Source organism: Panicum virgatum, chromosome 9N (assembly GCF_016808335.1).
Source record: "Panicum virgatum strain AP13 chromosome 9N, P.virgatum_v5, whole genome shotgun sequence".
NCBI classification, from domain to species: domain Eukaryota; kingdom Viridiplantae; phylum Streptophyta; class Magnoliopsida; order Poales; family Poaceae; genus Panicum; species Panicum virgatum.
In genome coordinates this window covers 20,060,138-20,084,845 of record NC_053153.1, presented here as the reverse complement: position 1 = coordinate 20,084,845, position 24,708 = coordinate 20,060,138, and the positions used below count along the sequence as shown (strand labels likewise).

Sequence of the window (24,708 nt, the reverse complement as noted above, 5' to 3'; positions counted from 1 at the left end):
GCATGTGAGGGCAATCTCACAAAGGTATACCAATCTTGGCATGTTAGTATTAATATATAACAGGAGATCCCTTACTGGATCTAAACACAAACTTTACAATAAATGACACGCATCGGATCCTAGAGTATGATCAGAGCTGAGCAAACAATTTTATCTTACTCAACTGACTTCATTCTTTAAATGCGGTTGACATATAAAATCACACTTTAAAGCATTATATGGGACGATGATAACAAGAATTTAACATATAATATGTCTCAGGTATACACTGTAAAGTTTGGTAACGATAATCTTAGAAAGAAAGAAAAAAACTTAGGTAACTCATAATGGACAGTTTAGTTGGTCGGAAAATATAAAATGAAAAGGTGAAAATGAAAGGGAAAAATGAGGAAGGAAAATGAAAAAACTCCCGCATGCACCAGCTCTAGTTCTTGTTCATGCCACATGACCAGCAAGTCCTTTCCATAATTTTGTTTCACTGCTCCCTTGCAACAAACTACCCCACTGTAAAGTTGTAGTAGCATGCACAAAATTTACCCAAGTAATTAACAGCGCACTGCGTCACCTGCCACTTTTTTTTTTGCCACCTTGTCTGCTTGTTCTCTTTAACCGCGATCGAGCTCTTATTACCGCCTTCACGTGCCGTTTTCACCCCACCAATTTCAACTTCTTCTCTCTCCGCGAACACCCCAAAGCTTGAGGGTTCTTATTAATTACCACAACAAATCAATAAATAACCACATCACCAATTTTTTACTGTAACACCTAAAGAGGTGACCACTGTAAATCTGTAATTAACACAGCAACGAATCAAGAAATGGGAGGATCGATATGGTGGCTAGAAGCGACGACGACGACATGGATCGAGGTGTTGTTGCGTGCATGAGCAATGGAGAACTGCCGGAGCTTGGAGGAGGGGGGGAGTTCTTGAGGTTTTAGGTTTTTTGGTATGTAGAGATATAGACGAGCATGGAGGAGTCGGCAGCAGGTAGGTAGATACAAATGGTACAGGAGAGGCAGAAATGGAAGCCATGGATGAGAGGGGGGATGAGATGATCACCGGGGCCCGGGTGAAATGTTTGGGTGCGGATGGATCGATCACTGGACCATGCCCAGGAAAGATCCGGCTGTAGTTGTCGCGGCCGCGGCCGTGCTGGGAGCGTTGGTGCCGGGCGGATTGCCGGCGCCGCCGCCGGAACTCGGCCTGACGACGTTCTGGTGCTGCTGCTGCGGCGGCGGCTGGTGCTGCCGCTGGAACTGGATCTCGTACTGCATTTTGTTGCCATCGACGTCGTCGTCGTCGTCTTCGTCGTCGTAGTCGTCCTCGTCCTCGTCCATGTTGTCGCTGTCCGCGCCGTCTATTCTGTTGTAGCCGCTGACCGCCGCCTGCGGCCGCTGCCTCTGCTGCTGCTCCATCATCTCCTTCATGATGTCCTCTGGCTTTAAATGTGCAGCGTTATGCAATCAGCATTGGATCACCAAAAACGAACAGCAGGTACCACATGTACGGTGCAGTTTAGCTATGGCCACACCAACAACGCACATGCATGTGTGAAATGTCTGGCTAGGAGTGGCTAGCTGGCTGGCTGGCTTACCTTCTCCGCCGCCGAGCCGGTGACGCCGGCGCCGGCGCCGCCTTCGCCGAAGAACCTGCTGGCCGCGAAGCTGCCGTTGCTCGCCTGCGCTTGCGTTGCCCCGGAGCCGCCTCCGGTGGCGCTGCGCTCGGACGCGCCGCCGCCGTTGCCGTTGCCGCTGCCAGCGGCGGCGTTGCTGCCGCCGCCGTTCTTGGCCGCGTGCTGGGACGACTGGGAAGGCAGTGTCGGCGGCGGCGGCGGCGGAGTCTGTGAGATGGGCGCCGCGGCCGTAACCGTCACCGTCTCCTGCGGGTGTGTTGACGGTGCGCTGGCGTGCACGGCGCCCCCGGCGCCGGAGGAGCTCAGCGCCGCCTTGTTGCGGTAGAGCGCGTCGAGCTGGTGGAAGTAGGGGCATGTCTTGGAGTCCTCCGGCCGCTTCTTGTTGCTCTCCTTCACCTTCTTGAAGTACTTGTTGATGTTCTCCCACTTCTCCTTGCACCGCTTCGCGTTCCGGTTGTAGCCCATCCGCCGCATGCCGGCGGAGATCTCCTCCCAGAGGGGCCCCTTCGGCCCGGCCTCCTGGTACCGCGTGTCGAGGTTGCTCCGAAGCTGGATCAGCGCGTGCACCTCCGCCTTGGGCCACCGGGAGGACGTCGGGCCGCCGCCGGACCCGTCGTACCCGCCGGGGGTGTCGGCGTGCGGCGTCTCGGCCGGCGTCATGACAATGTCGATGCTTTGCTGCTGCGCCGCTGGCGCTTGCGGTGTCGCCGGAAGTGGCGACCTCTGCTGCTGCGGCGAGGGCTGCGGTTGTTGCGCGGGCGGAGGCTGCGAGGCTGGCGGCTGCTGCGCCAGCGGCGGGGCTGCTGGCGAGGCGGAGGTGATGGGCGTGGGGTGCGGCTGTGGCGGAGGCGGCTTCGGATGCTGCGGCGGCGGCGGCGGCATGGCGCTGATGGTGGGCGCGGCGATGGACGGCATCGGGATGGTCTGCCCGGTGATCTTCTGGATGAAGGAGAGGACGGCGGCGTCGCGGGAGGCGGCCATGGCGCGCTCCTGCGCGAGGATCTCCTGCTCGCGCGCGAGGCGCGTCATCTCCTGCCGCCGCCACGCCTCCTCGCGGATCATGCGGTCCTGCTCGCGCTTCTCGATGGCCTCCAAGAACCGCTGCTGAATCGCCTCCTGCCGCTCCATCACCTGCTTCATCAGGCCCTCGAAGAACCGCATCATCTTGCCGCTCCCGCTCCCGCCGCCGCCGGCCGCGGCGCCGCCCTCCGACACCCTCTTCCTCTTCCCGCGCTCGTCCGCGCCGCCGCCCAGCTCCTGGGTGCCCTCGTCGTCCGAGTCCTCGTCGTCGGAGTAATCCTCCGTGTTGGACGTCGAAAAGCTCATCTGGTTGCCGAACGCCATCGCCGGCATCCCCGCGCCGGCCGCCGCGGCAGGCGGCGGCTCGGCAGGCACGCGCACGGCCGACGGCGGCCCCGCCGCTCCGGACACCCCGACGGAGGTCGCCGGGGGGGCGAGCGACGCCACCGGCGCCGGACCTCCTCCCGCCCCGGCGGTGCCGTGCAGCGCCTCCAGCTGCGAGAAGAACCGGTACGTCTTGCCGTCGTTCCGGCCGGCGCGGCTCTCCTTGGTGCGCTTGTAGTACTTGTGCACGTTCTCGAACTTCTCCTTGCACTTCTTGGCGCTCCGGGTGTACCCCTTCTCGGCCAGCTTCCTGCCAACCACCGCATCGCCATTAGCAACAGCAACAACAAGAAAAAAGCTTCCCTATAATTACCTTGCATCAATGGCGTACCATCGCCACCAACCACCCGCGATTTCAATCATACATGCAACACAACTGTAGCCCTCACACAAAAGTTGCATGCATGTAGAATTTTACTCGATTTGGGCACCCATGGAAAAGATAAAGAAAGGCATATGCACACACACATCCATGCCGCGCTAGCAGTGGTAAATCCCAAGAAGAATGCGCAGCGCAGAGGAGGAACGAACTGGGAATAAAAATCCCACCTTTTTGCGCGAAATTCAGAGGCCAAAGAGAGAAAGTTTGGGATCGATGCCCCCGGATCTGAAGCTTTGTGTGAAACTGTGAATATTGCTGCTCGTGTCTACAGCTTCTGATTGCTCTTATCAAAGAGACAAAGTGATAGATAGATAGATAAATAGAGGGGGAATTTTTTTTTCTGCAAAGAAAGTGGGGGGAAGGAGAGCGATATCGTAATATTTTAAAAATAGAAAAGTCACTGTGCTCGTGAAGGATGGTTAAGGAAAAGGTAAAAAGAAGTGTTCTTTAGCCGGGTAAGTAATTAATTAACTGCGGCTTCTAGCTAGAGCCAAATCGCGCCAGGGGCCGGTCCCGGAGGCCGCCGAGATTTCATGCAGCATTCCGCCGCGGCGGCGCGTCGGGACGAGGGCGCCGGCGCCGGCGCGCGGCGACCGATTCGTGCAGTGCGGCGGCGTTCAACAATTCAGCTAGTTGTTTACCTGGAGACCTGCTCCCAGAGGGGACCCTTGAGGGTGGCGTCCCGAAAGGCGGCGTCCATCTCCGACCGGATCTTGAGCAGCTCAAGCGTCTCCTGCCGCGGCCACCGGTTGCCCGCGGAGCCCCCGCTGGCGCCCTCCTCGCCAGCGGCAGCGGCAGCCAGGCCCTCGGCGTCGAAGCTCCCGGCGCCGGCGCTGGACGCGCCGAGCTCGTCGTACTGCTGCGCCGGCGCCGGCGGCCGGCTACTGATGGGCGACGGCGCCTCGGCCAGCGAGATCCGCTGCCCGGCGCCGCCGGCTGGCGAGAATGGCGGCGGCATCTCCACCTGCTGTGCGCCGAACTGTTGTGCCGGACCTCCACCGCCGCCTCCGCCTCCTCCCCCTCCCCCTCCCCCGTGCTGCTGCTGCATGCTAGCAGCTCCTGCTCCCGGACACGCGCACTCGTGCACGTCGCCCCGTGTTGTTACCACTGGGGAATGGAGGTGATGAGACGATCAGTACATGAGGGGCAGGTGAAAAAGATGGGGGAGAGCAAGGACAACTGGAAAGAGGAGAGAGAGGCGGACCTCACAGTGATAGAGAGCGGAGAAGGAAAGGAGGAGAGGGAAAAGAAGGGAAAGGAGGGGAGGAGGAGAAGAAGTAGCCAGAGAGGAAGAAGGGGAGAGAGCACTAGTACTACAGGAAGGAAGACTGGCAAAAAAATGTACTCCCTGCAAGAGAAGGAAGAAGGGAAGAAGAAAGAAGAGGGGGGAAAAGAATTAAGATACCATCAATAAGCAGCCTTGAATAAATAATAGGGAGGATGGAGGAGAGAGAAGGAGAAGGAGAATATGATAGCTGTGATGAAGGTGAGGAAGAAGATGGGGGGTATGTAGGTTGAAGGAGAGAGAAGATGAGAAGTGAAAGTTGAGAAATGCTGAGTACTGGTGCGGGAGAGAGAAAGATGGAGGTCTGCACAAGATGATGAGGGAGATGATGTGGGAGATAAAACAAACAAGATGCTGCGTTGTCAGGGGGGCTTTACCTCCCTGCCTAATACAACTTGTTAGTAAAACCAAAAGGATAGGAGAGAGGGAGAGGAGTGTAGGGCAAAAATGGTATATAGAGAGAGAGAAGCATGTGAAGCAGGAAAGAGAAAGGGAGGCAGTGCTGGAAACTGTGGGATGAGTGAGAAAGGGGTGAGAGAGATTGGAGGAGGCTTGTAATAAAAGGTAGCCGGGCACAAATACCTCTTTACAAAACTCCCTACCTCAATCCCCATGGAGGAATATGTTGGATTCTGTGATCATCTTACTTATTTTCCCACAGAATATCTAGTCATATGTTATGCACAAGATTTTTACCTTAGTTAAAAAATACAGTAAATTTTGGATGTACCTAATCCTACGGTGCCCATCATCAACGCCGCCTCTCTTTTTAAAAATGGTAAATAATAAAATGAATTTAGATGTTTTATGTTGATAAATAACTGGCTTCAGTGGTGACATACTGAGATAGCTTGAGGTGAAGGACCATTGGAGCATCCAAGGAAACTCCCCACAAAAAAATTCACCAGCCCAAGGTCAAACTTTCAGAGGAAGAAATCCGCAGATAAGGGCTAAATTACAAAAAAACTTCTTTTTTTACTATCAGACATACAGAACTGAATTAGTTAGGGTAGAAAAAGCAAAAAAGAAAGACAGAAATAAAGGCAGTAGTAGGAGTGTGAAGGGGCAGACAAGACCACATTATAACAGCTGTAATGTGGGCCCTCCCCGAGAGCGAAAGAGGTGCAGAACGTGCCCGGCGATTAACGCGGACCCCCATCCCCACACGCCCCAGACCAACCCCACCAAAGCGACCCACAGGAAGACGCCACTGGTTTGTGGGGCCACGAAGTTTTGCGGCCCACGAGTCATGCGTACAGGATGGGTTAAGATGCGTGCCCGAGTGGAACAAGGGGGTATAAAAATGGCCATGCATTGGCATGTTGTGGTTAATCCCTCACTTTCCAGGTAATAAATGCTCATGTGGCCTTTTTTAATGATTAGGCAAAAAAAATCTGGGTGATTAATTAAGTTAACCACCCCAATTATTATTCCCCTGCTTATGTTAATGTATGGGCACGACGGGGTTGCCATTTCGTTTCACATGGGAATAATTTTTCTTAGAACAGGGTGGACGGGGTTGAGTTGAGGTGCCGCTATGGACACAAAATATCTGTACCAGAATACCTAAAATTTTGTCGTGTACAAATTAATTTTCTATAGCCAAACAAGTGTTTCTGGATTCACTATACCTTTTGTTTTTGCATGTACTGATTTTTGTGTATCTTTGTCTAGTATATGTTAAATCAAAATGTTGAGTACTGTGTATAGATGTATATTATCATATCTTTAACTCATCATTTTTGTCCATTTGCATTGGCAGTTTTAGGACGCCATATCTTTTGTCTAAGTATGCATGCATGGGAGGATTTTGGGTGTTGCTTTTAATTTCATGGTATCTTTCCCTGACATCTTGAACCAAAATATTGAGTATACAACACACATACATCACCGTATCCAAATGATCAATTTTTTTATATCTATACCGAAGCTTTTAGGTTCGTCGTATCTTTTATCAATGTATGGATATTATTATTAGACCAGGCGTATCTTTAGCCAGCGTGTTGAATTGAAACACTGAGGAGCACCTAGATATCACTATATCTTTAACTTGTCGGCACATGATTTATTATGCCAATCTGTCCTATGGTTTGGTATAAATGTAGTATGGCAATAAATCTAAATTCTTTCTTTGTTAAAAACAAATATGCATGATGTATAGAAAACACATGCGATTTGTTATGTCATAGCATAAATATGCATGCATGCCTCTTTCTTTCAATGTTCCTTATTAATATATTTTAATTGCATGTATCATATGGTATTGCAAATACCAAAACCATGGGTGCTCCTGTGTAAATATATAAAGATACTCATCAATTTTCTCCATCCATATCTGCATTTTTAGGTTGTCGTATCTTTTTTTAAGTGCATCAATATGTTATTGGATCATAACTATGAGCGTCTAAATCATCAACGTGCTGAATCAAAACATTTGATTACCACCATGATATCACTATATCTTTAACTTGTCGGCACATGATTTGTTACTTCACTCTGTCCAATGGCATAAATATAATGCGTCAAGACAATGTCTCTAGAAAAGTGTACAAATGATGTGTAGCTAAAAGAATGCATGGATACTTTGTTATGTCATGGTATCTAATAGCATAAATAGTGTGCATCCATGAATGATGCAGGAGTAGGTGCCCAACTATATGTATAAATGTGTGTTCTTCTATATATATATGTGACAAATTTTGATCAGCTAGTAACCCCATTATACTTTCATGTCAATAAATCATGCATTGTATGGTACTCTACCTAATAGCATAAAGAACAATGAGACTAGAGACTACGGGCAATTCCAATTGTTCTAAATTATTTTACATGTAGATGAACGGCACGATTATAAAGTAAATGAAAAATCCTCCTTAAGATGAAACTTTACACAAAACCCCAGCATAAACTTTTACTCAAATGTCCCTTAAAAAAACTTTTATTCAAAGACAACATATCCATCCTCTTTCTAATGTAAAAGAACTTATGCAAAGAATGTGTGATCTCTCCATTTGAACATATCAGAATTGTCACTTACCATAAACCTGATTTTAGCTTATAGACAAACTTGTAAAATCTATGTACTATTTTATATACAATGTGAGATATAGCATATAAGTTATGGGTATATTTCGCGCCTCTCTTGAAACATAGTGGAAACTTGGACCGGTGCTTTGAATTGAACTTGCTGCGCGTAGCATTACTCCTAGAATATTGTGGTGACATCCGGGTGCGCGTAGCACTGCACTAGGTTTGGAAATACGCTGAAATTAAGGGTGAGAGAAAGAGGAGGAATCTTTCCCTCCAGGTGGCACACGATCCCACCGGCATCACCCATGGTCTGCCGGGCGGAGGGTAATGATTGATGATGCCTTGAGGGGTGTGTAAAAGGCTCCATCCCACATCACCACGTTAATTATACTGCTAATGCCATCTTATTGCAATAAAATATGGTCCATAGACTTGTTAATCTTAGGGGTTCAATTTGTTGCATGCCATGTCGTCGCTGCCTTTTGCATGCAGACGGCGGCGGACTGGGGAAGCTCCATGTCTGTGATGAATTCAGAATTTCAGATGGTAACTGCAGCAGAATCCGTTTAAAACATTCAAGGGTGCTCTTCCAATGTGTTGAACCTTATTTAGCGCCGGGGAACAGTCCTATCTGGTGTTAAATTCAATGTTTGTGGTCTTGATATACTCTGGCCCTGTTTAGTTCCCACCCCATAAACCCCGTAAACGCAAAAAAACCATCACATCGAATGTTTCGACACATGCATGGAGTACTAAATGAAGTTTATTTACAAAACTTTTTGCATAGATAGGCTGTAAATCGCGAGACGAATCTAACGAGCCTACTTAATCCATGATTTGCAACAGTGATGCTACAGTAACCATCCACTAATTATTAATTAATCATAGATTAATTAGCATCATTAGATTCGTCTCGCGATTTACAACCCATCTGTGCAAAAAGTTTTGTAAATAGACTTCATTTAGTACTTCAAATTAGTAAGATTCCAACGCAAAGAAATTTGCGCCGGAACTAAACAGGGCCTCTCTATCTCCCTCCATACTCGAAACGAAAGTCAGTTTGGACAGTGACAAGGTCTTCAAAGCTTAATTTTGACTTCTTATTTTTATAAAAAAATATTTTATTGCAAAGTGATATATTTATATTTTTATGAAAGTATTTTTCAAGACAAATCATATGGTTTGTATTTTGAAAGTCAACAAATTAAAAATTATTCATGATTTATATCAATGTTTGACCAAGCCTTGTCCAAAATGACTTTCTTTTTTAGTATGGAGGGATTATGCCTTTTGAAACTTTTAATTTTCTTATTCACAAAACTTATAATGATCCCACATATATGTAAGCATTTAGCTGATATCAGCAATGAAGTTCTTTTACTGCCGATATATTCTTTCTTGCTTTTTATAGATTAACGAAAAAATCAAGCCTCAATCATTCACAAGTGAATTGAATATCTATAGCCAAATTAAATATTCTTTCTATATTTTAAAGTTTCTTTTTTTGTGTTAGTAGGCTTATTGTCAAGTGCTAGTTCTAATGTATACACTTGTCCTTCTAGCTACCACAAAAAAAAATCACCTTTGCTGGATTTCCAAAAAAGGACAAGCTGTGTAGTTTAGACCAACTGTGGTATAGTTGACCGAAGAAATGGGACCTGATAAGAAGCCCACAAAACAGTTGGTAAGTTGCGACTTTTTTTTACCACGTGCTGTAGGTCTATAGGAACAGTAATCTATAGCCAGAGAAAATTCAGACTATCCTAGCTAGACCACATATCATAGGTTTATTTGTTTTTCCTTACTTAGCAAGGAAAGGAAAAAAGATGGTAGCAGACGTGTAAGCAATTTCCTTTCATTTCTTGGCCACATCTCTTCATATCACCATATATTGTCGGGTGTTAACCATTTATATGTACATGCGCTGTCTCGTCTAATCCCCATTTTTATTAATCCGGGATGGCGTGGGCCCCGCACACTTGCAGGTAGTAGACGCCTCTGCCCGGCCAACTTCCCTGACCACATTGGCGGCGCGTGTTAATCCACAACTGTTGGTGTGACTTTAATCTGTTCTTCTTTTTCTGCTCCTACTACTAAACTCATCCGCTTAGGCGTCACTTTCTGATGGGATGCATGCACGTCAATGGAGGCTTACCATAAAAACTCAGCTCACGTAACAGAGACTGTGAATGATAGATGCAACCTCGAGTGGTTAGCTAAAAATAAAGTTGGATTGGATCTGGCAAATTCACTTGTTTCGAATATTTCCACCACACAAATGCAAATTAATTAGTTGTTGCCCGTTACCCCGGCCCACTTAGCTTATTGGCTTGCGTCATCCATCTTCTCCATTGTTTTTTTATATATATTATCAATCACCGCATATTCTGTTCCATTGTTTATTTCCAAAAATATTTTTTTTGTTGATGCTTTCAATCCGGTTCCGTTCGTTGCTGAGAAAATAAATGGATTATTGTCACCAGTCTCGTCATTTTCTAGCTAGCGACGAGTTCCTTTTAGTTCAGTTTTGGGGACCTGACGTTCTAAAGAAAGCGCTCTGAAGAGATGCTAGCTGATGCTGTGTACTTTCCTCTCAATTGAGCCTGTTAAATCACAGTCCAATTATTCCCTGCGTCAGTTAGCTTACCTCCAAGCATGCGGCAGCGCAGCAGCTCCTTAATTTCCACACTTTGAGAAAACATCAAGTCGTCGGTGGAAAATCAGGCTGCTTCAATTATTGTTCGTTTCTTCCCCTCTTTGTGGAAGCATATTTACCATGGACGAGTTGGAAAAAGGTTGGTTGGAAAGTTCACAGGATGCCTTGGAGTTATCTTTTTTTTTCCTCCCATGACCATGAGGGTAGGGCGCTAAATGATCATGAGGCCGGAGTTATGCGCTGCCTTGCCTGCTTTGGATCGTACCATTAACCTACTGTCCAAAAACATACGTGCACACGGCCGGGTAATAAATAGATTAAGTTTTACTTTTTGAAAAAAAGATTAAGTTTTAGAAAATAAAGGTAAGGGCATACCCAGTGCCGTAAACTTCCCGCAATGTGCGAGGTCTGGGAAGGGTTATTTTAAACACCAAACATTTCGCGCACAAATGTGCAGAGGCTGGGGCTCGAAACCGGGCCTTCCAGTTACAGAAAGTAAGCTCTACCACTGCACCTTCCTGCAACATTTCTCATCGTTACACCGGTCATCTTTATTCAACACAAATGATCTTATATCTTTTTTTTTTGAGCAAATGATCTTATATCTTTAGGAAACATATAAATAACCTTAGCCCGTCGATAATAAGGAAACGAAAAAAGGGGGGGAAACACGACTCCTTAAGTCCTTATGACCTTATTTGGAATGACCAAGGTTTTATATTCTTAACCGTCCACTAGCTAGCAGGCATCTCTTCCACCCCAACAGCACTAGCATGCAGTGCGGCACCACCATGACGTACATGCATTGCAGAGGGAGGAGAGAGGGAGACCCCATAAATTTAGCGGCGGCAGCGGGCAGAGCGGCAGCTTTGGCCGGTGCCTTTTTTGGTGCCGAGGCGGGCGCGACATCCCGAGGAAGCTGACACCGGAATGCTCCCAAACTCGCCGTTGCCAAAGCTGACGGTGGCGGTGGTGGACGAAGCGCGCGCGCCCGGCGCCCCCCGGCGTCCGGGGCAGAAAAGGCTGCGGCCACCTAAATTATTCGCCTGCAGCGTCGCCGGCGAGGACGCCGGCTCCTCGTGTCTTCCCCTCTGCAAAAGGGGAGGAGTATGGAGAGCGCCGGCCGGCCGGACGGGATGACCTATCATCTGCGGGTCAGGACTCAGGGAATGGCACTCATAGGTTCATCAGGTTCACTGGCTCACGGCAATTGCTACTGCTCGAAAATACCACAGGATTTGACCAACAATTTAATCATCTGTGCATTTTAATATATATTTCTATTCGGCAATGTTTTTACTCACATGATGGACGAAGTCAGTAAATAAGTAAACTAAAATTATCTTGTTTTGTCCGTCACATGTTTTTCAGCCGTCCAATTGAGAATTGTATAGAGATAACTTCCACGATTTTGGAAATACGTATACGATCCCTTGCGCGTATTGACCGTTCGGCGATTGTATTTGTGATGCCGATGGCTTTGGTTGTTTATTCTCCTCACACTATTAAAAACTATTTGTAGAAGTATTCTATTTTTTCTAAGGATGGCCCAAAAGGTAATACGCTGCTACAAATGGAGCAGGATTATTGTAGCATCCAACCCGTTTCGAAAAATGCATTTTTAAGAGCGGGTGAAGGCATCCCCCGCCTTAGAAATAGCCACATGAAAAGTGTAGTACAGTAGAGGGAAGGGTATGTTCCAGATTTAAAGTAAGAAGTTCGAACCGATTGATGCAAGTGTGCATACTTAGTAAAAAAATTATATATAGGCTTGTGCGAGTGGGATGGATTTATTTTCAATTATTTTCGTTTTTTATTTTCTAGAAATTGATCGTACACGTCCCTACAAGTTGATTTATAGGAACGGATGATGACGTGATCCAACTTTACAAATAGATTACATGGGTGAGTACATTACGCACTCTTCTAAATAACTATTTGTAGCTGCGAGAAAAGCAGGAAAGAGTGCGGCCACACCTTAACCAGTGCGTTACTTGGGGAGTTCAGTCAAATCAGAATCGACCATTTCTTCTTAATAATAAGTAAGCCCACACGTCCCCGTCCGAAACCCAGCTTCCAAATGGCAAACCGTTGTTTAATCCAGTTAATTAAGCGACAGGCCATCTCACATCAACGCAGAGAGGCGCGCTTTTTTTTTTAAAAAAAAAGAAATTCAATGCGCGCAACAGTGCAAGGATCACCCATTCACCCCCCACCCGCCCGCCCGCGCTCGTCCAGTCCTTTCACATTTGGAGGACCAGGCAGGCAGCTCCACCTCCGTTCCTGCTGTCGCTTTGCCACCTGTAACGAACATTGCACTATTTATATCATTTCGAGTGATTTTGGTGATCATATGACAACGCAATAAATGGAACTAATGGTTTTGTTAAGTGAATATTTCTAGATCCCAGTAATGAAGTAAAAAGGCCATGCAAAGCAAAACACGAAGAAAGAACTCAAAGAAACTCTGAATTGGACGAGTTCTACTGAAATCAGTAGCACCGGAAGAACCGATGCCTATAGCATCGGTGCATCCGATGGTTGTCGGAAGATCCGACGCCCTGGCATTGGCACAAGTCTGTGCGCCTCTGGAGATCAAGTGAAGAAAGAATGAAGCACCGGTTGAACCGACGGTGTAAAGAGAAGCGTCGGTGCATTCAACGTACTATGTTCCAGAGACGTTGTCAAGCGTGCAGCAGCCAAGCTTTCAGCACCGGTTGAACCGGTGGTGCGTTGGAGCAAGGCGTCGGTGCAATGACGTCAGCAAAAGCAACGGCTATATGCGGATCAAGTGTCACCGGAAGAACCGACGCCTAAGCATCGGATCAACCGATGGTCCCTGAAGGTGCTGCGGCCGTGTCAGAGAAGCCAACGGCTAGTTCAGAGCGCAGAGTGACCGGAAGAACCGATGCACTATGCACCGGATGTTCCGATGCCTACGCAGAAAGCTGGTAACGGCTACAAACGGCTAGTTCGACTTGGAGGCCTATATATATGAGCTCCCCCGGCCATTTGAAGTTTGCTGAAGTCCCAAGACATCTCATACACACCCAAGAACACTTCCAAGCCATACAAGAGCTCATTGATCATATCCTTAGGTTTTAGCACTAGCTTTGTAAAGTGTGAGTGCTAGATTAGCTCTTGAGTGAGTGAACAAGCAAGGTTGAGATCCTTGTGGCTGGTTCTAGAGTGAACCACACTTGTATTACGGTGCGCCGGCCCCTTGGAGCAATTGGTGGCTCGCCGGCAAGTCAACGACCCTCCGGTTTGGTGTGGAGCAGCGTCGACGATATTGTGCGGGGGACGGAGACCCCTCCTTCGTGGGCAATCTCCCTTAGTGAAGATCGGGATCAAGGTGACCGTGATTGTGTTCATAGAAGAGACTTGATTGCCGGGAAACGATACTCTTCGTGAGTGCTTCAACAACGTGGACGTAGAGGCGCCTTTGTGGCAATCCGAACCACGGGATAAATTCTCGTGTCGAGAGTTCGCTTTCTCTCATCCCTTCCATTAAGCTTCCGCATTTCATATTGCAACTTGTGTGTCTTTACTTTCTTAGTGTAGTATCTTGCTAGGATTGGCTATAGATTGCCAAACTCTTTTGGGATGAGGGTTTCACACTAAGGTGAACCGTAGTTGCACATCTAGATATGTTGATCTAATTTAAGTTTTGTGCAAACTAGTTGGAGCCATAAGTTAAGGTTTTAATAGTACCTAATTCACCCCCTCCCCCTCTTAGGCTAGAGCATCCGATCACTTTCACCACCAATCACGCAGCAACATTGTAAACATAAAACATTCTCTTGTTCCGGCATGCAGCAGGCTGTGCATGCATGGGGATTTGCAGTGGCGACGCCAGTGGAGTTTTGTATGGAGCTGCTTGTCCAGGATCTCGCAGCAGGGTTGCTGAGCATGGCACAAATGGCACAACTCTGACAAACTAACGACGAACTCGTGTATGTGTGTGTGTGTCTTGGGGAGCGCCGAGGAAGAAGGCCAGTCCGGTCAGTTATCAGATGACATGGGGGCATGGGGCGCAGGCAAACGTTTGGATGGTGCAATAATTGTGCGCGCGCGCATGCAGTGCGCGTATCCGTTTACTTTGGCGGCCAACCTTTTGACAATGGGTTGCAATGTTTCATCAGAACCGGCATGACCACACACAGGCAAGCTAGCTAGCACGCAGCGGTAGCAGGGCAAAGACGACGTGAGATTCTCCTTTGCCAAATTGCCTTGCCCGCCTGACTGCCTGACGACGATGATTCCGTCCGGCCGGTGAATTACCTAGCCCCGTCGTGTTTTGTACCCAGCTTAGCTTATTGTTATTGCTGTGTCATCAGGTCATGGAGAAATTAAAACAGTGCAGAATAATGCATCTCTTTTTATGATGATGATGATGACAGCTTAAAATCAAAGGCTAAAGAAAGATGATGGCCCGGAACAAGACCAAGCTCGCGTGCATGGCATGGGAAACGCCAAATGGCCACGGCACCGCGCCAAATGAATACTGTGAGCGATCGAGCCGCCGCTCCCGAACGTTCGTTCGCACACCTCTCGTGCCGAAATTGTTTCCTGCACGGAGCATGCGTCTTTTGTCATCAGCGACGCATGGATGGATCTGTCGACAGGAGCGGAAACATGCAGGTCGCGATTTGATAAATATATACATATGGCATATATATAATTATATATATCATATATACCATCAGATTTAATTTGTGTGGAGATTATTCTTGCCCTCTCTGCTACAGAGAGAGGGCCAGTATTTCAATTGAAATCGATAAGTTAATTCAACTTTGAAGCAGGTTAATTAGCATCTGATGGCTGATGACAAATTATTTTTTTTTGAAACCTCACGGGTGGAAAAGTATATATCTGCTGGCTTATCCAGGATGCCGTCACGCGTCCGTTGCGTGCAAGGACTCTCCAGGCTCCCCGTCGCCGCCCGCCGTCACCTCATCGCTCGCTCGCGCGTACATGCGCAACCACACGTGCGCGTGTGAACGAAAACAATAAATAAACTGCGGCACGAGCGGCTCCCACACGTGCGCCGTGCCCATGCACACGGCCGGGCCGCCCCCGATGGCGTGCCAAAGTTTCACTGTAGCGTAGCGTCGCGAGCTTTCTCAAGTGTCAAGTCTCAACCCCACCCTTTTGTTTCGGGATCGCGTTGAAAAGTCAGAGCTCCCGAATACGCTTTCGCTGTGGTGAACACGTACGGCATCCACACACCCGGGAGGGGCCGTGGGGGATGGGACGGGAGGCGGCGGGCGAGATCGATCATTCCGACTGATGGCGAGATCTCCCTCTCCTCTCCTCCCGTGTCCTGGTAGTACTGCCACGAGCTAGTGGCCGACTGGCCGTAGCGCCGGTACCCCAGTAATTGACCGGCCGGCAGGTTTGACCCGGACGGCCACCATCAGCGGCGGCGGCGACGCTGCTAACGAACCGCTCCCCCAACCGTAAACGAGCTGTGCTGTCGGGACAGGCGATCACCCGCTCTCCGCCGCGCGCGTCTTGGAAAGTCAACCGCGCTGTTCGTCCGTGCGCATGCCGCCGGCGAGCGGGCTGACTGGCCACTGACAGTTACCAGGCCTCGAGATCAAGGGAGAATTGGTCTCCTTTTTTTACCACTGGATGAAGCGACTGGACGGGCTCGCTCGTCGCGCAGCTAGCCACAGCTACCGTCGGCCGTCAAATGTCAATCGGGAGCGGCGGCGACAACTGGTGGCAGGCGAGGCGAGGCCGACGTGCATGGTGGCTAGCTGCTGGCTGCTGTGAAATTAAATGTGGACGGCATCAGGAGGCGGCGGTGAAGAAGAAGGACGACACGGTTTGATCCATGCGCTAGATCCTCGCTGTTGTTTCTCCGTTTTTCCACGATGTGTTGACCGGGGTGCTGACCGGTTCCTGTCCTTGGATTTGACCTGGTTTTATCAGCTTCCAATCCAAGATATAGATGCTGCGCGTTCTCGAGGAAACGGTGTTCTAGTTTTTTCCCCGCCTTGTTCCGAAAATTTCTAACTTTAGAAATGAGTAGTCGTACGAAAAACAAGGGTACCAGTCCACAGAGTAGTCGTCCAAGGTAATAAAGTAAAACCAACCCTGAAGGTGACGGTCAGGCCCCCTCTTTTTTTGGCCCCAACAAGCGATGCCTTCACCGGAGGAACACACGGAGAGCTGAAGTGAAAGCACCTCACTGTCAGCAAGCTAGTGGCGTCTAGGCCCGAGTGGCGTTACTGTTCGCCACCGTCACGGCAGCAGCGGCGGCGGCGGCATGGCTGAGCGGCCGGCCGGCCACGCATGTGGCTGCGCTCGCGCCAGGCATCACGCGCGTGCGGCTGCACGCATCATCGAAAGCCAAGCGAAATTCCACATCCATCTCCGATGAGACCGATGGCTATCGATCGAGGCCGATCGTGTTCGTGGACGACGACGCGGCGTCCGGAGCCAAATTGAAAGCTCGCGTGGCCTGGGGAAAACAACAAGGGCGTTCCCCGGGAAGGCGCAGCCACCCACGAGGCCCCTCCGGCGGAAAGGGACTAATGCCATTCCTCTTGTAGTCTTGTGGGATGTGGGGAGAGCTGTCACGGCGTTCCGTTCCGTTCCGTTCCGGGCACGGGAATTGCAGACGCCGACCGGGATGGCACCTGGTTACAGCCTTACAGGGACGATGCAGATGGTTCAGGGTCAAGTTCAGTTCAGTTCAGTTCAGACGAGCAAGCCAGGCTGCTACGCCATGAAGGCCAAGGCCTGTGCGTGTAATTTAAATTAACTCGGTGCAAGTACCCAATCTGAAACACGTACTGTGGGGATTGTACGACAGCAACCGATCCTGAAAGGCTGCAGCCGACGCAGCTGATCTGAAAGTTTCACGGCTCTGAGAAGCTCTGAGAAGACACAAAACCTTGCAACAGACTGACGCGACTCGGAAAACCATACGGTTCTGAACACACACACTGAGGCTCTGAAACTCCGAAAGGTCGGTCGGTCAGTGAGTCCGGCTGTGTTTTATTTCCAAAATTTCTCATTCCAAACTTCACTATTTATCTATCACGTCAAATCTTTTGACTGCATGAAGTATTAAATGTAGGTAAATAAAAAACTGATTGTATAGTTTTGATGTACACGACAAGACGAATTTTTTGAGCCTAGTTAGGTTATGATAGGACAACAATTACCACAAACAAACAAAAAATGATACAGTATACTGCAATGTCCGATGTAACTCTTTTTACCACCATTTTAAGGATCTAAACACAACCTCACTCAGGCTGCTCGCCGAACATTTAACGCACGGTCTCCGGGCACCTCGCCTTCATTGCTCAGCCAGTGGCCAGCGCCTGAACCTGAACTCGCGTGACGCCCGGACGAAAGGCGCCATCAGTACCTGTACTTCCAAGCTCGCTCGCGAAGTCAGTAACCGTACGGGCGCCCTGCTCACCAGTCACCACCCTCCCTTCCGCGGGGTCCCTATCTATCATGTGGAACATAGATAAGCCATTTATTTTTAAAGCCTATGAGGCCTAAATTAGATTCAACATTATCTAAAAATATTTTAATATTTTGACATAATAGATTCAACATATCTTATAAACTATTTCAACATTTGAATATAATAGATTCAACATTTATTAAACTTACGTCAACATTTTTTTTTGAGGGGGGCGGGGGCTTCTCTCCGGACTCCGACGCCGGCGGCAGCGCTCCCCGCGGCGGAGAGGCGGCCGGCGGGCGGCCGCGAGGGCGCAACGGCGGCGGCGGTGCAGGGGAGGGCCGCGGGCGGTGCGGAGCATGGCCGCGGAGGCGGTGCCGGGGATGGCCGCCGCGGCGGTGCAGGGGAGGGCCGTGGGCGGCGCGGAGCACCGGGAGCAGGCGGCGGCGAGCGGAGCCACCGGGAGCAGAGGTGGCGATGGTGCACGGGGTAGGGGAGGAGGAGGAGGCTGGGCCAGGGGCGCGGCGGCAAACGGCCGTCGGGGCCGTTTGGGCGGCGGCGCACAGCCGCGGGGCAGCCCCCGGCGATAGGTGGCGGCGGGCAGTGGGAGGGAAGAGGGGGAAGGAAGAAGGAGGTGGGGATTAGAGTTTAGGTGGGATCCAAGAGTTGCAGTTAATTTGCACGAATCTCAAACACTGGAAGATGATTAGAAAAAAACTTCCAGAAGATATATAGGTTCCACGCCCTTCCGCGTCCGCCTACCGCTATGGTTGGCCATGCAGCCCGAGCCTGTTAGCCTGGCACGAGGCCCGTTTTTTTTTTGGCCCGGCCCGGCCTGTTGACCTACAGGCCCGGGTTGGCACGGCCCAAAAGAGCAGGATGTGCTTGGGCCGCACCCCAGGCTCGTGACACGGCACGACACAGCCCGTCCGAACAATCGGCCCGGTGGCGGCCCGTTCCCCTCCACCCCACCGCAATGGCTCCTTGGAAGCCTGAACCTTGACAGCCCAGCCCACGAGTGGCGCCCGGCCCATACAACCCCCCTCCCCCGCCTCCTCCCATCCAACCCTAATCAGCCGCCCCGACTCCCGAGCGGCCGCCGGCAGGACGTGCAGGCCCCGAGCGGCCGCCCCCGCCCAGACGCTGTGCCGCCCAGTCGACGCCCCCGCACGGACGCCCCCACGTGCTCGCCGTCCGTCCCGGCCCCGGCCCCCTCCACGACCACGAGCCGTCCGCCTGTTCGTCGCCCCCAGCTCGCGCGTCTGCCCCGAGCTCCGCCCCCAGGCCGACTGCCGAGCTTCGTCGTCCGCCGGTTCGCCGTGCTGTAGCTCCCTCGCGCCTCTTCCCTCCGCGCGTGCGCCGGCAGTGGCTCCCTCATGCGCGGCGGCGCGCGCGGCGTGGACAACTCCCTCCCCGCCTCTTGCTCTCCCTGGGCAGATCCGCCGCCCGGCACGGCGGTACGCCGTGCTTTCGGGCCGGCCCGACGGCCAACGGGTCGTGCGTGCCAGGCACGAGCACGGCGCCAGCACGGCACAGCCGGCACGACGGTGGCACGGGGAGCACCGGCACGGCACGGCACGAGGTCATGCTGGGCTGGGCCGGGCCCGTTGGCCATCTATACCTGCCGCTCTAACCGTGCGTGCGGCCGGCATTAAGTGGGGGTGCCTGCTGCGGGCACGGGCGCATCCGCGCCGGAGCCGGCGCCCGCAAGTAAGTGTCAGCGGCCGCCCGTAGTGCGCGGCTGCCGCTGTCGCCGGAGCTCCGCCCGGATCTCTCTGACCGGCCCACCCGCCCCCCAACGCTTCGATTCTCCACGGAAGCGGTTCAGTCACCGGTCCGCCCGCCGCCAGGGCTCGCCGTTTTAACCGCCGCAGCTGCGTGGGCCGGTGGCAGAGAGGGTTCAGAGTTCGGAGTCAAAGATGAACAGCACTCCGGTTCCGTGATTGCTACGGGTAACTAGTCAATGACCCGCGAAGGTAACAAGTTAGGTGACGGCAGAGCTTGAGCTCCGATCCACTAGTCGGTACGCAATCTGTACACCCGTAGGCCGTAGAACACTGGGAACACTGCATACTACGGAGCCACAATTATTGGAGGAGCACTACCACTGGCGGAGCTACGTGGGGGCAAACTGGGCCCGCCCCCCCTTGGTCTAGGAAAAATTATGAAGATTCGAGCACTCAGCTGTGCCTGCTCCTCGTTGAGGAAGATAGATGAGAGGAAAAATATGTGAACTATTATTTGGACCATTACTTATGGGCTTCAATATGGGCTGGGAGACCTAAAGCTTGCTGCTAGTTCATCTACTTCCCACGCATGCTGCTAACCTGGGCACATCACGCACACACACATGATGCATCTGCTTCTGTGGTTTCCCTGCGACTACGAGATGGCCGTAGCTGTTACTGTAGCAATCGCCCCCCCCCCCCCCCCCCCCCCCCCCCCCCCCCCCCGGTATTGACTGCACGCTCCGCCATTGAGCACTACCAAAAGAAAAAAAAACAAACTGGCTGAGGAGACCTTGATGACAGGAGTAGCGCAGTTTAGTATGCTACCACTTGTTACCTCCTCGGAGGGTTCCAGAAATGTTCCGTTCCGTTTCACTGTCGTGGTGTTGTTACCGTGTGGTCAGCGCGATTCCATTATGGCGATCGCGCGTCAGGACGCTTCGTGGCGCGCGACGAGCTGTCCGCGCTCTCCGCAGTCCGGTCTCTACGTGACGTGAGACTCCACACACCCACGTGAGTGAGTCGTGATTTTTTTTTTCACCCACCTCCATATGATTGACGTTACAGGTATTTATTTTTTTCTTTTCATTTTTTTCTTTTTCCTTTTACGTTCCATAAGTGTTGTTTTTTTCTTTTCCAGTTTTTCCTTTTTAACTTCTATATGTCTGAAGTTTTCTTGACAACTTTTATATGAAAATCGTACTAAAAAATTATACCAAGACTTGTGCTTAGAAGTTGCATGATAAATTTGTGCGTACAAAAGTTTTTACTTTCTACTATGTATTTCTCTAGAGAAATTCTCTTGACAAAGACTTTAGAAAAAAATCTACTAAAAATTATGTCAAGCATTTGTGCTTAGAATTTGTATGATGAACTTGTACATAAAAAAGTTATCCGATAAGTTTTCCTAATTACATCTTTATAGAAGTTGTGTTGAAAAGTTATCTCGACTTGTACATAAAAAGTTATCCGATAAGTTTTCCTAATTACATCTTTTATAGAAGTTGTGTTGAAAAGTTATCTCGACAAATTATATTTTCACAAGCTGTATGACGAACTTATGCATCAAAATTGTGTGAAAAGTTATCTAAAAAAGTATACTAAGAGTTGTACTCAAAAGTTGTATGATGAATTTCGTACGTAAAAAATTGAAGAACTTGTGTAAAAGAATTTTTGTAAGAGGAATCTCCCTGATAAAGACAACATTCTACAAGTTATGCTAAAAATTATGCTCCATAAGTATTTGAAAAAAATCTATGGATTAAAATTGTATAGATCGTAAAAGTTATGCTAAAAATTTATATGTATCGTGAAAGTTATACTAAGAAATTATTCCTCAAGTTGCTAGAAAAAAAGTTATATGTAAAAGTTATGTCTATCATAAAAAGTTATGATGATAGTTTATTCTCCACTGAAGACGCGCAAAAGTTATACTAAAAACTTATATTTACAAATTATAAATTTCCAAAAGTAGAAAAATGCGGGATGAGAAAACTTTCCAAAACTTTTTCATTTTTGAAAAAGTTGTAACTTATATACACAACTTATACTTCTCTTTCTGATAATTTCTTTATTCGATAATTTTGTGCCACCACTTTCATGGTATGAACAACTTATAGGTTATAATTTTTATCTTTTATGAATGTTGTTTGGAGAATTTATGTATAACTTGTCCACAATGTACACACATACAAAAATGATATAACACAAAAAAATATTGAATGAAAAACGAAATGAAAAAAAGGAAGGAAAAAAGCCTGTTGGCGCCGCAATTTTGGTTTTAATTTCACACCCGCACCAAATATTACTGATCCCTGTATCCCAACGATCCCGAATGAGTTCAGTAAAGAAAATAAACTATTATGTGTGCGGAAAGAGAATGATTTGATTTTGCGTGTAGAAGTAGGGAGCAATAATTTACTGATTACTAAACTAGGTGCTCGGTGGGCTCGTGGACCGCGGTAGCATTTAGGTGCTTGTCGGCTGCGGAAGCCAAAAAAGGAAAGAGAATAGCACAGAAATCAAAAATGGAAAGTTAAGCTCTGTCTGAAATCGTTTGTTGGTTTGGCTGCTGGCGCGCGCTCTAACTAGCAAAGCCCTGTGGTCAGCTGCTAGTAGCTAGCCGATAGATAGATAGATGCTCGCGGATAAACACGGTGAATAATTCCCCTCCCCTGCTGATAGAACGTACGGGAGGTTGGACGATCCAACCGGTAACAGATCCGGGCACAGCGAAGCTTGCTTGCGTGAAGCTAGCGCAGCGTCGGGATGAGGCGCTGTCTCTTTCTGACCGGATCGGGACAGGCCACTAGGCTAGCCTTGTGTATGAACGGAACAGGAACAGCGTGGTAACAGCTCGAAATCTCGGCTGATATTTCTGACCGCGAACCCGTAAAATTCCCAACCGCCGGCGCCGTACTTAACCCAGGGCGACGAGCTCCGTGTCCACGCCACGGGCCGCGTCCCTTCTCCCAGAGCAATTTGCGCCGGGCGTGGTCAGCTTCAGCTAGCTGACTAGCTCCTCGTTAGTTGGAGCTAGACTGCTAGAGCTACCAGTACTCGTACGTGACTGTACTGGAGGGTGAACGGCCGATCGGCCGCTCGATCCGCGGCTCCAGCCGCGCGCGCGCGCGGCTGAAAAGCCTGCGAGGTCCACGGCTTCACGTGCCGGCGTGCCGCCGCCGCCGCCGCGCCAGCCAGCCAGCCAGCGAGCTCGCCGCGGTTCGTACACCGGCGGGACACAGACGGGACGGGACGGAACGGAGGCGGGCCGGGCTTGGCTTCTCCGTTGCGGCACGCATCTGGTTCTCAACTGTTCTCAACCGATGGAGCATGGATGGCGATTATCCTTAATGGCGAGGCATCTCCTGTCTCTGGAGGCCCTGCCTGCCAGGTGCCAGCGGTGGCAGTTCCAACCGCCTTGTCGCCACGCAAAACATGCTGGGCGGCGACGGCCGTGCGTGGTCGTGTCCTCAGAGCTAGCAGATCGCTGTTCACCCGCCAGTCTCGATCGGTGCCGTGCAACGGCGCGAGGGGCACTTGGCTGCTCGTCTCCTGTGCGTACACGATTTCTCAGGGATCACAGGGAGGGGGAACCTCGTGATTTTCGAGCTCGTGTTGCGTGTGGCCGGTCGGCGGCGTCGCAGTTCATGGGCTTCTCGGTTAGGTTTCCCACCATCTTCCACAGGTTCAGAGAGATTAAAAGTTAAAACGTGCACCGGTCAGAGGACCGTACCCGTCGCGTGTCAAACCAAATTCTACTTGGCATCGCCGGCGTGGACGGCAACATCTATAGTACGTCCCCCGGCTGCACGCAAGGCAACAGGGCTTCCTGTCTTCTTTTTACACCGGAACAGATTACCTACTAGGGGCTAGGGGTGGTAGCGCGAGACTTGCTAGAAAAGCGTTCGTGGTAAGTGGTTAGGCAACTGACAAAACATGGAGCGTGGAATCTGCAAGAAGCGCTGGTACAAGTGAAAGGAGGAGTCTCTTTTTTTTTTCCTCACACGGAAACTTCCATGGCGTGGTCCTCTTGATCCGAAGTCTGATGCCGCTCGCGACTGACATGGAATAGGAGATGAGGACCACACACGCAGAATGCGTGATCACGGGGGATTTGGTGGTAGCCAATGCTGCACTAGGTGTCCTCCAGGCTCCAGACCAGACGGAGCTCGAGCTCTGGACCTGGAAGCAAGAGCTACGGGATTGGTGGGCGGCCAAAGGAACTACGGGAGCAAAGCGAGGAATGTATTTGTTCTTGTTCAGCCTAAAGTCTTCCTTACGTGCACTTGCAAGTTGCATCAGCATGGCAAGCACATTGACCTGACATAAGATCTTTGGTGCAAAAGTTAAACATAATTGATAACAAGACACTGCAGTAGTTACATTCCAGATTTCCAGGAAACATCACAGAGGTCATCACACACGATCGAGTTGTGGAAATTTTAGCTTCTTTGGTCCATAGTCACAATTATTTTGCACCGTACCTCCCAGGACTGTGTACAACACACAGAACTTAAAAAGCCCATGCAATACATCATCCCAAGGTTTCATGCTGCATCTTTCGAGTCATATATGACATGCCAGGAAAGAACTACAAGGTGGGAAACAAAACTACATGGACCTAGATGGGCCTGAAAGTCTCTTTTAAGGCAAAGATGGGCCTTAAAGACTGTTGATCCTCAATGTTCAGAGTCCACAGAACACGTCCACGAAAATAACATTGCAAAAGTAGGTTAAAATCTGTGTTGCTGGAGGCTGGAGAGCAGATGCATAAAGCATTGCTCAGATGATTATTTAGCAGAGACTTATATTTAACAATCAGCATTCAGCACAATGAGAAGCTGTGAAAAAAATGAGCTGTAACCCTCACATAAACTGACTAGATCGAATGGCAATTTAACTAGTAACAAGATCAGGCAATTGGAAATGGAGTTAGGTCCATGTCCACGTTCATTTTAAATATCGACACTAGACATACCACAATAAGGTGGTTTCAACACTAGATGACGTCAGACGGTCACACAGAACTGAAAGGAAAGCGTGGACTTCACAGGCCTGTTCTGTTTAGCTCATCGAAATTTCATAAGATTCGATTACTTCAGAAATCTGCAAAATCCCCCATGTTCGAAAGGGCCATATGACTCTTAGGACT

At 49.7% G+C, this 24,708-nt stretch overlaps 1 protein-coding gene across 2 annotated transcripts; it reads right to left on the bottom strand.

Moving 5' to 3' along the window:
• Positions 1–219: 219 nt before the first annotated feature.
• On the bottom strand, positions 220–5,222 carry LOC120688420 (trihelix transcription factor GTL1-like). 2 transcript variants are annotated; one of them, XM_039970739.1, is made up of 3 exons: positions 4,062–5,222; positions 1,596–3,288; positions 220–1,436 (listed from the first exon to the last, which is right to left on the bottom strand). In XM_039970739.1, exons 1-3 carry the CDS (start codon positions 4,466–4,468, stop codon positions 1,425–1,427), a joined length of 2,112 nt encoding a protein of 703 aa, XP_039826673.1. In that variant the 5' UTR covers positions 4,469–5,222; the 3' UTR covers positions 220–1,424. The 2 variants fall into 2 exon arrangements, with proteins under 2 accessions (XP_039826673.1, XP_039826672.1); XM_039970738.1 differs by having other exon boundaries at positions 220–1,440; positions 4,062–5,215.
• Between the last annotated feature and the right edge of the window lie 19,486 nt (positions 5,223–24,708).

Excerpts from the sequence above, each read along its gene's own strand:
- LOC120688420 (XM_039970738.1), bottom strand. The coding sequence starts at position 4,468 with ATGCAGCAGCAGCACGGGGGAGGGGGAGGGGGAGGAGGCGGAGGCGGC. Across the intron at positions 3,289-4,061 it reads CTCTGGGAGCAGGTCTCCAG|GAAGCTGGCCGAGAAGGGGT; the intron begins GTAAACAACTAG and ends GGTGGTTGGCAG. Across the intron at positions 1,441-1,595 it reads CCGGCTCGGCGGCGGAGAAG|CCAGAGGACATCATGAAGGA; the intron begins GTAAGCCAGCCA and ends GCACATTTAAAG.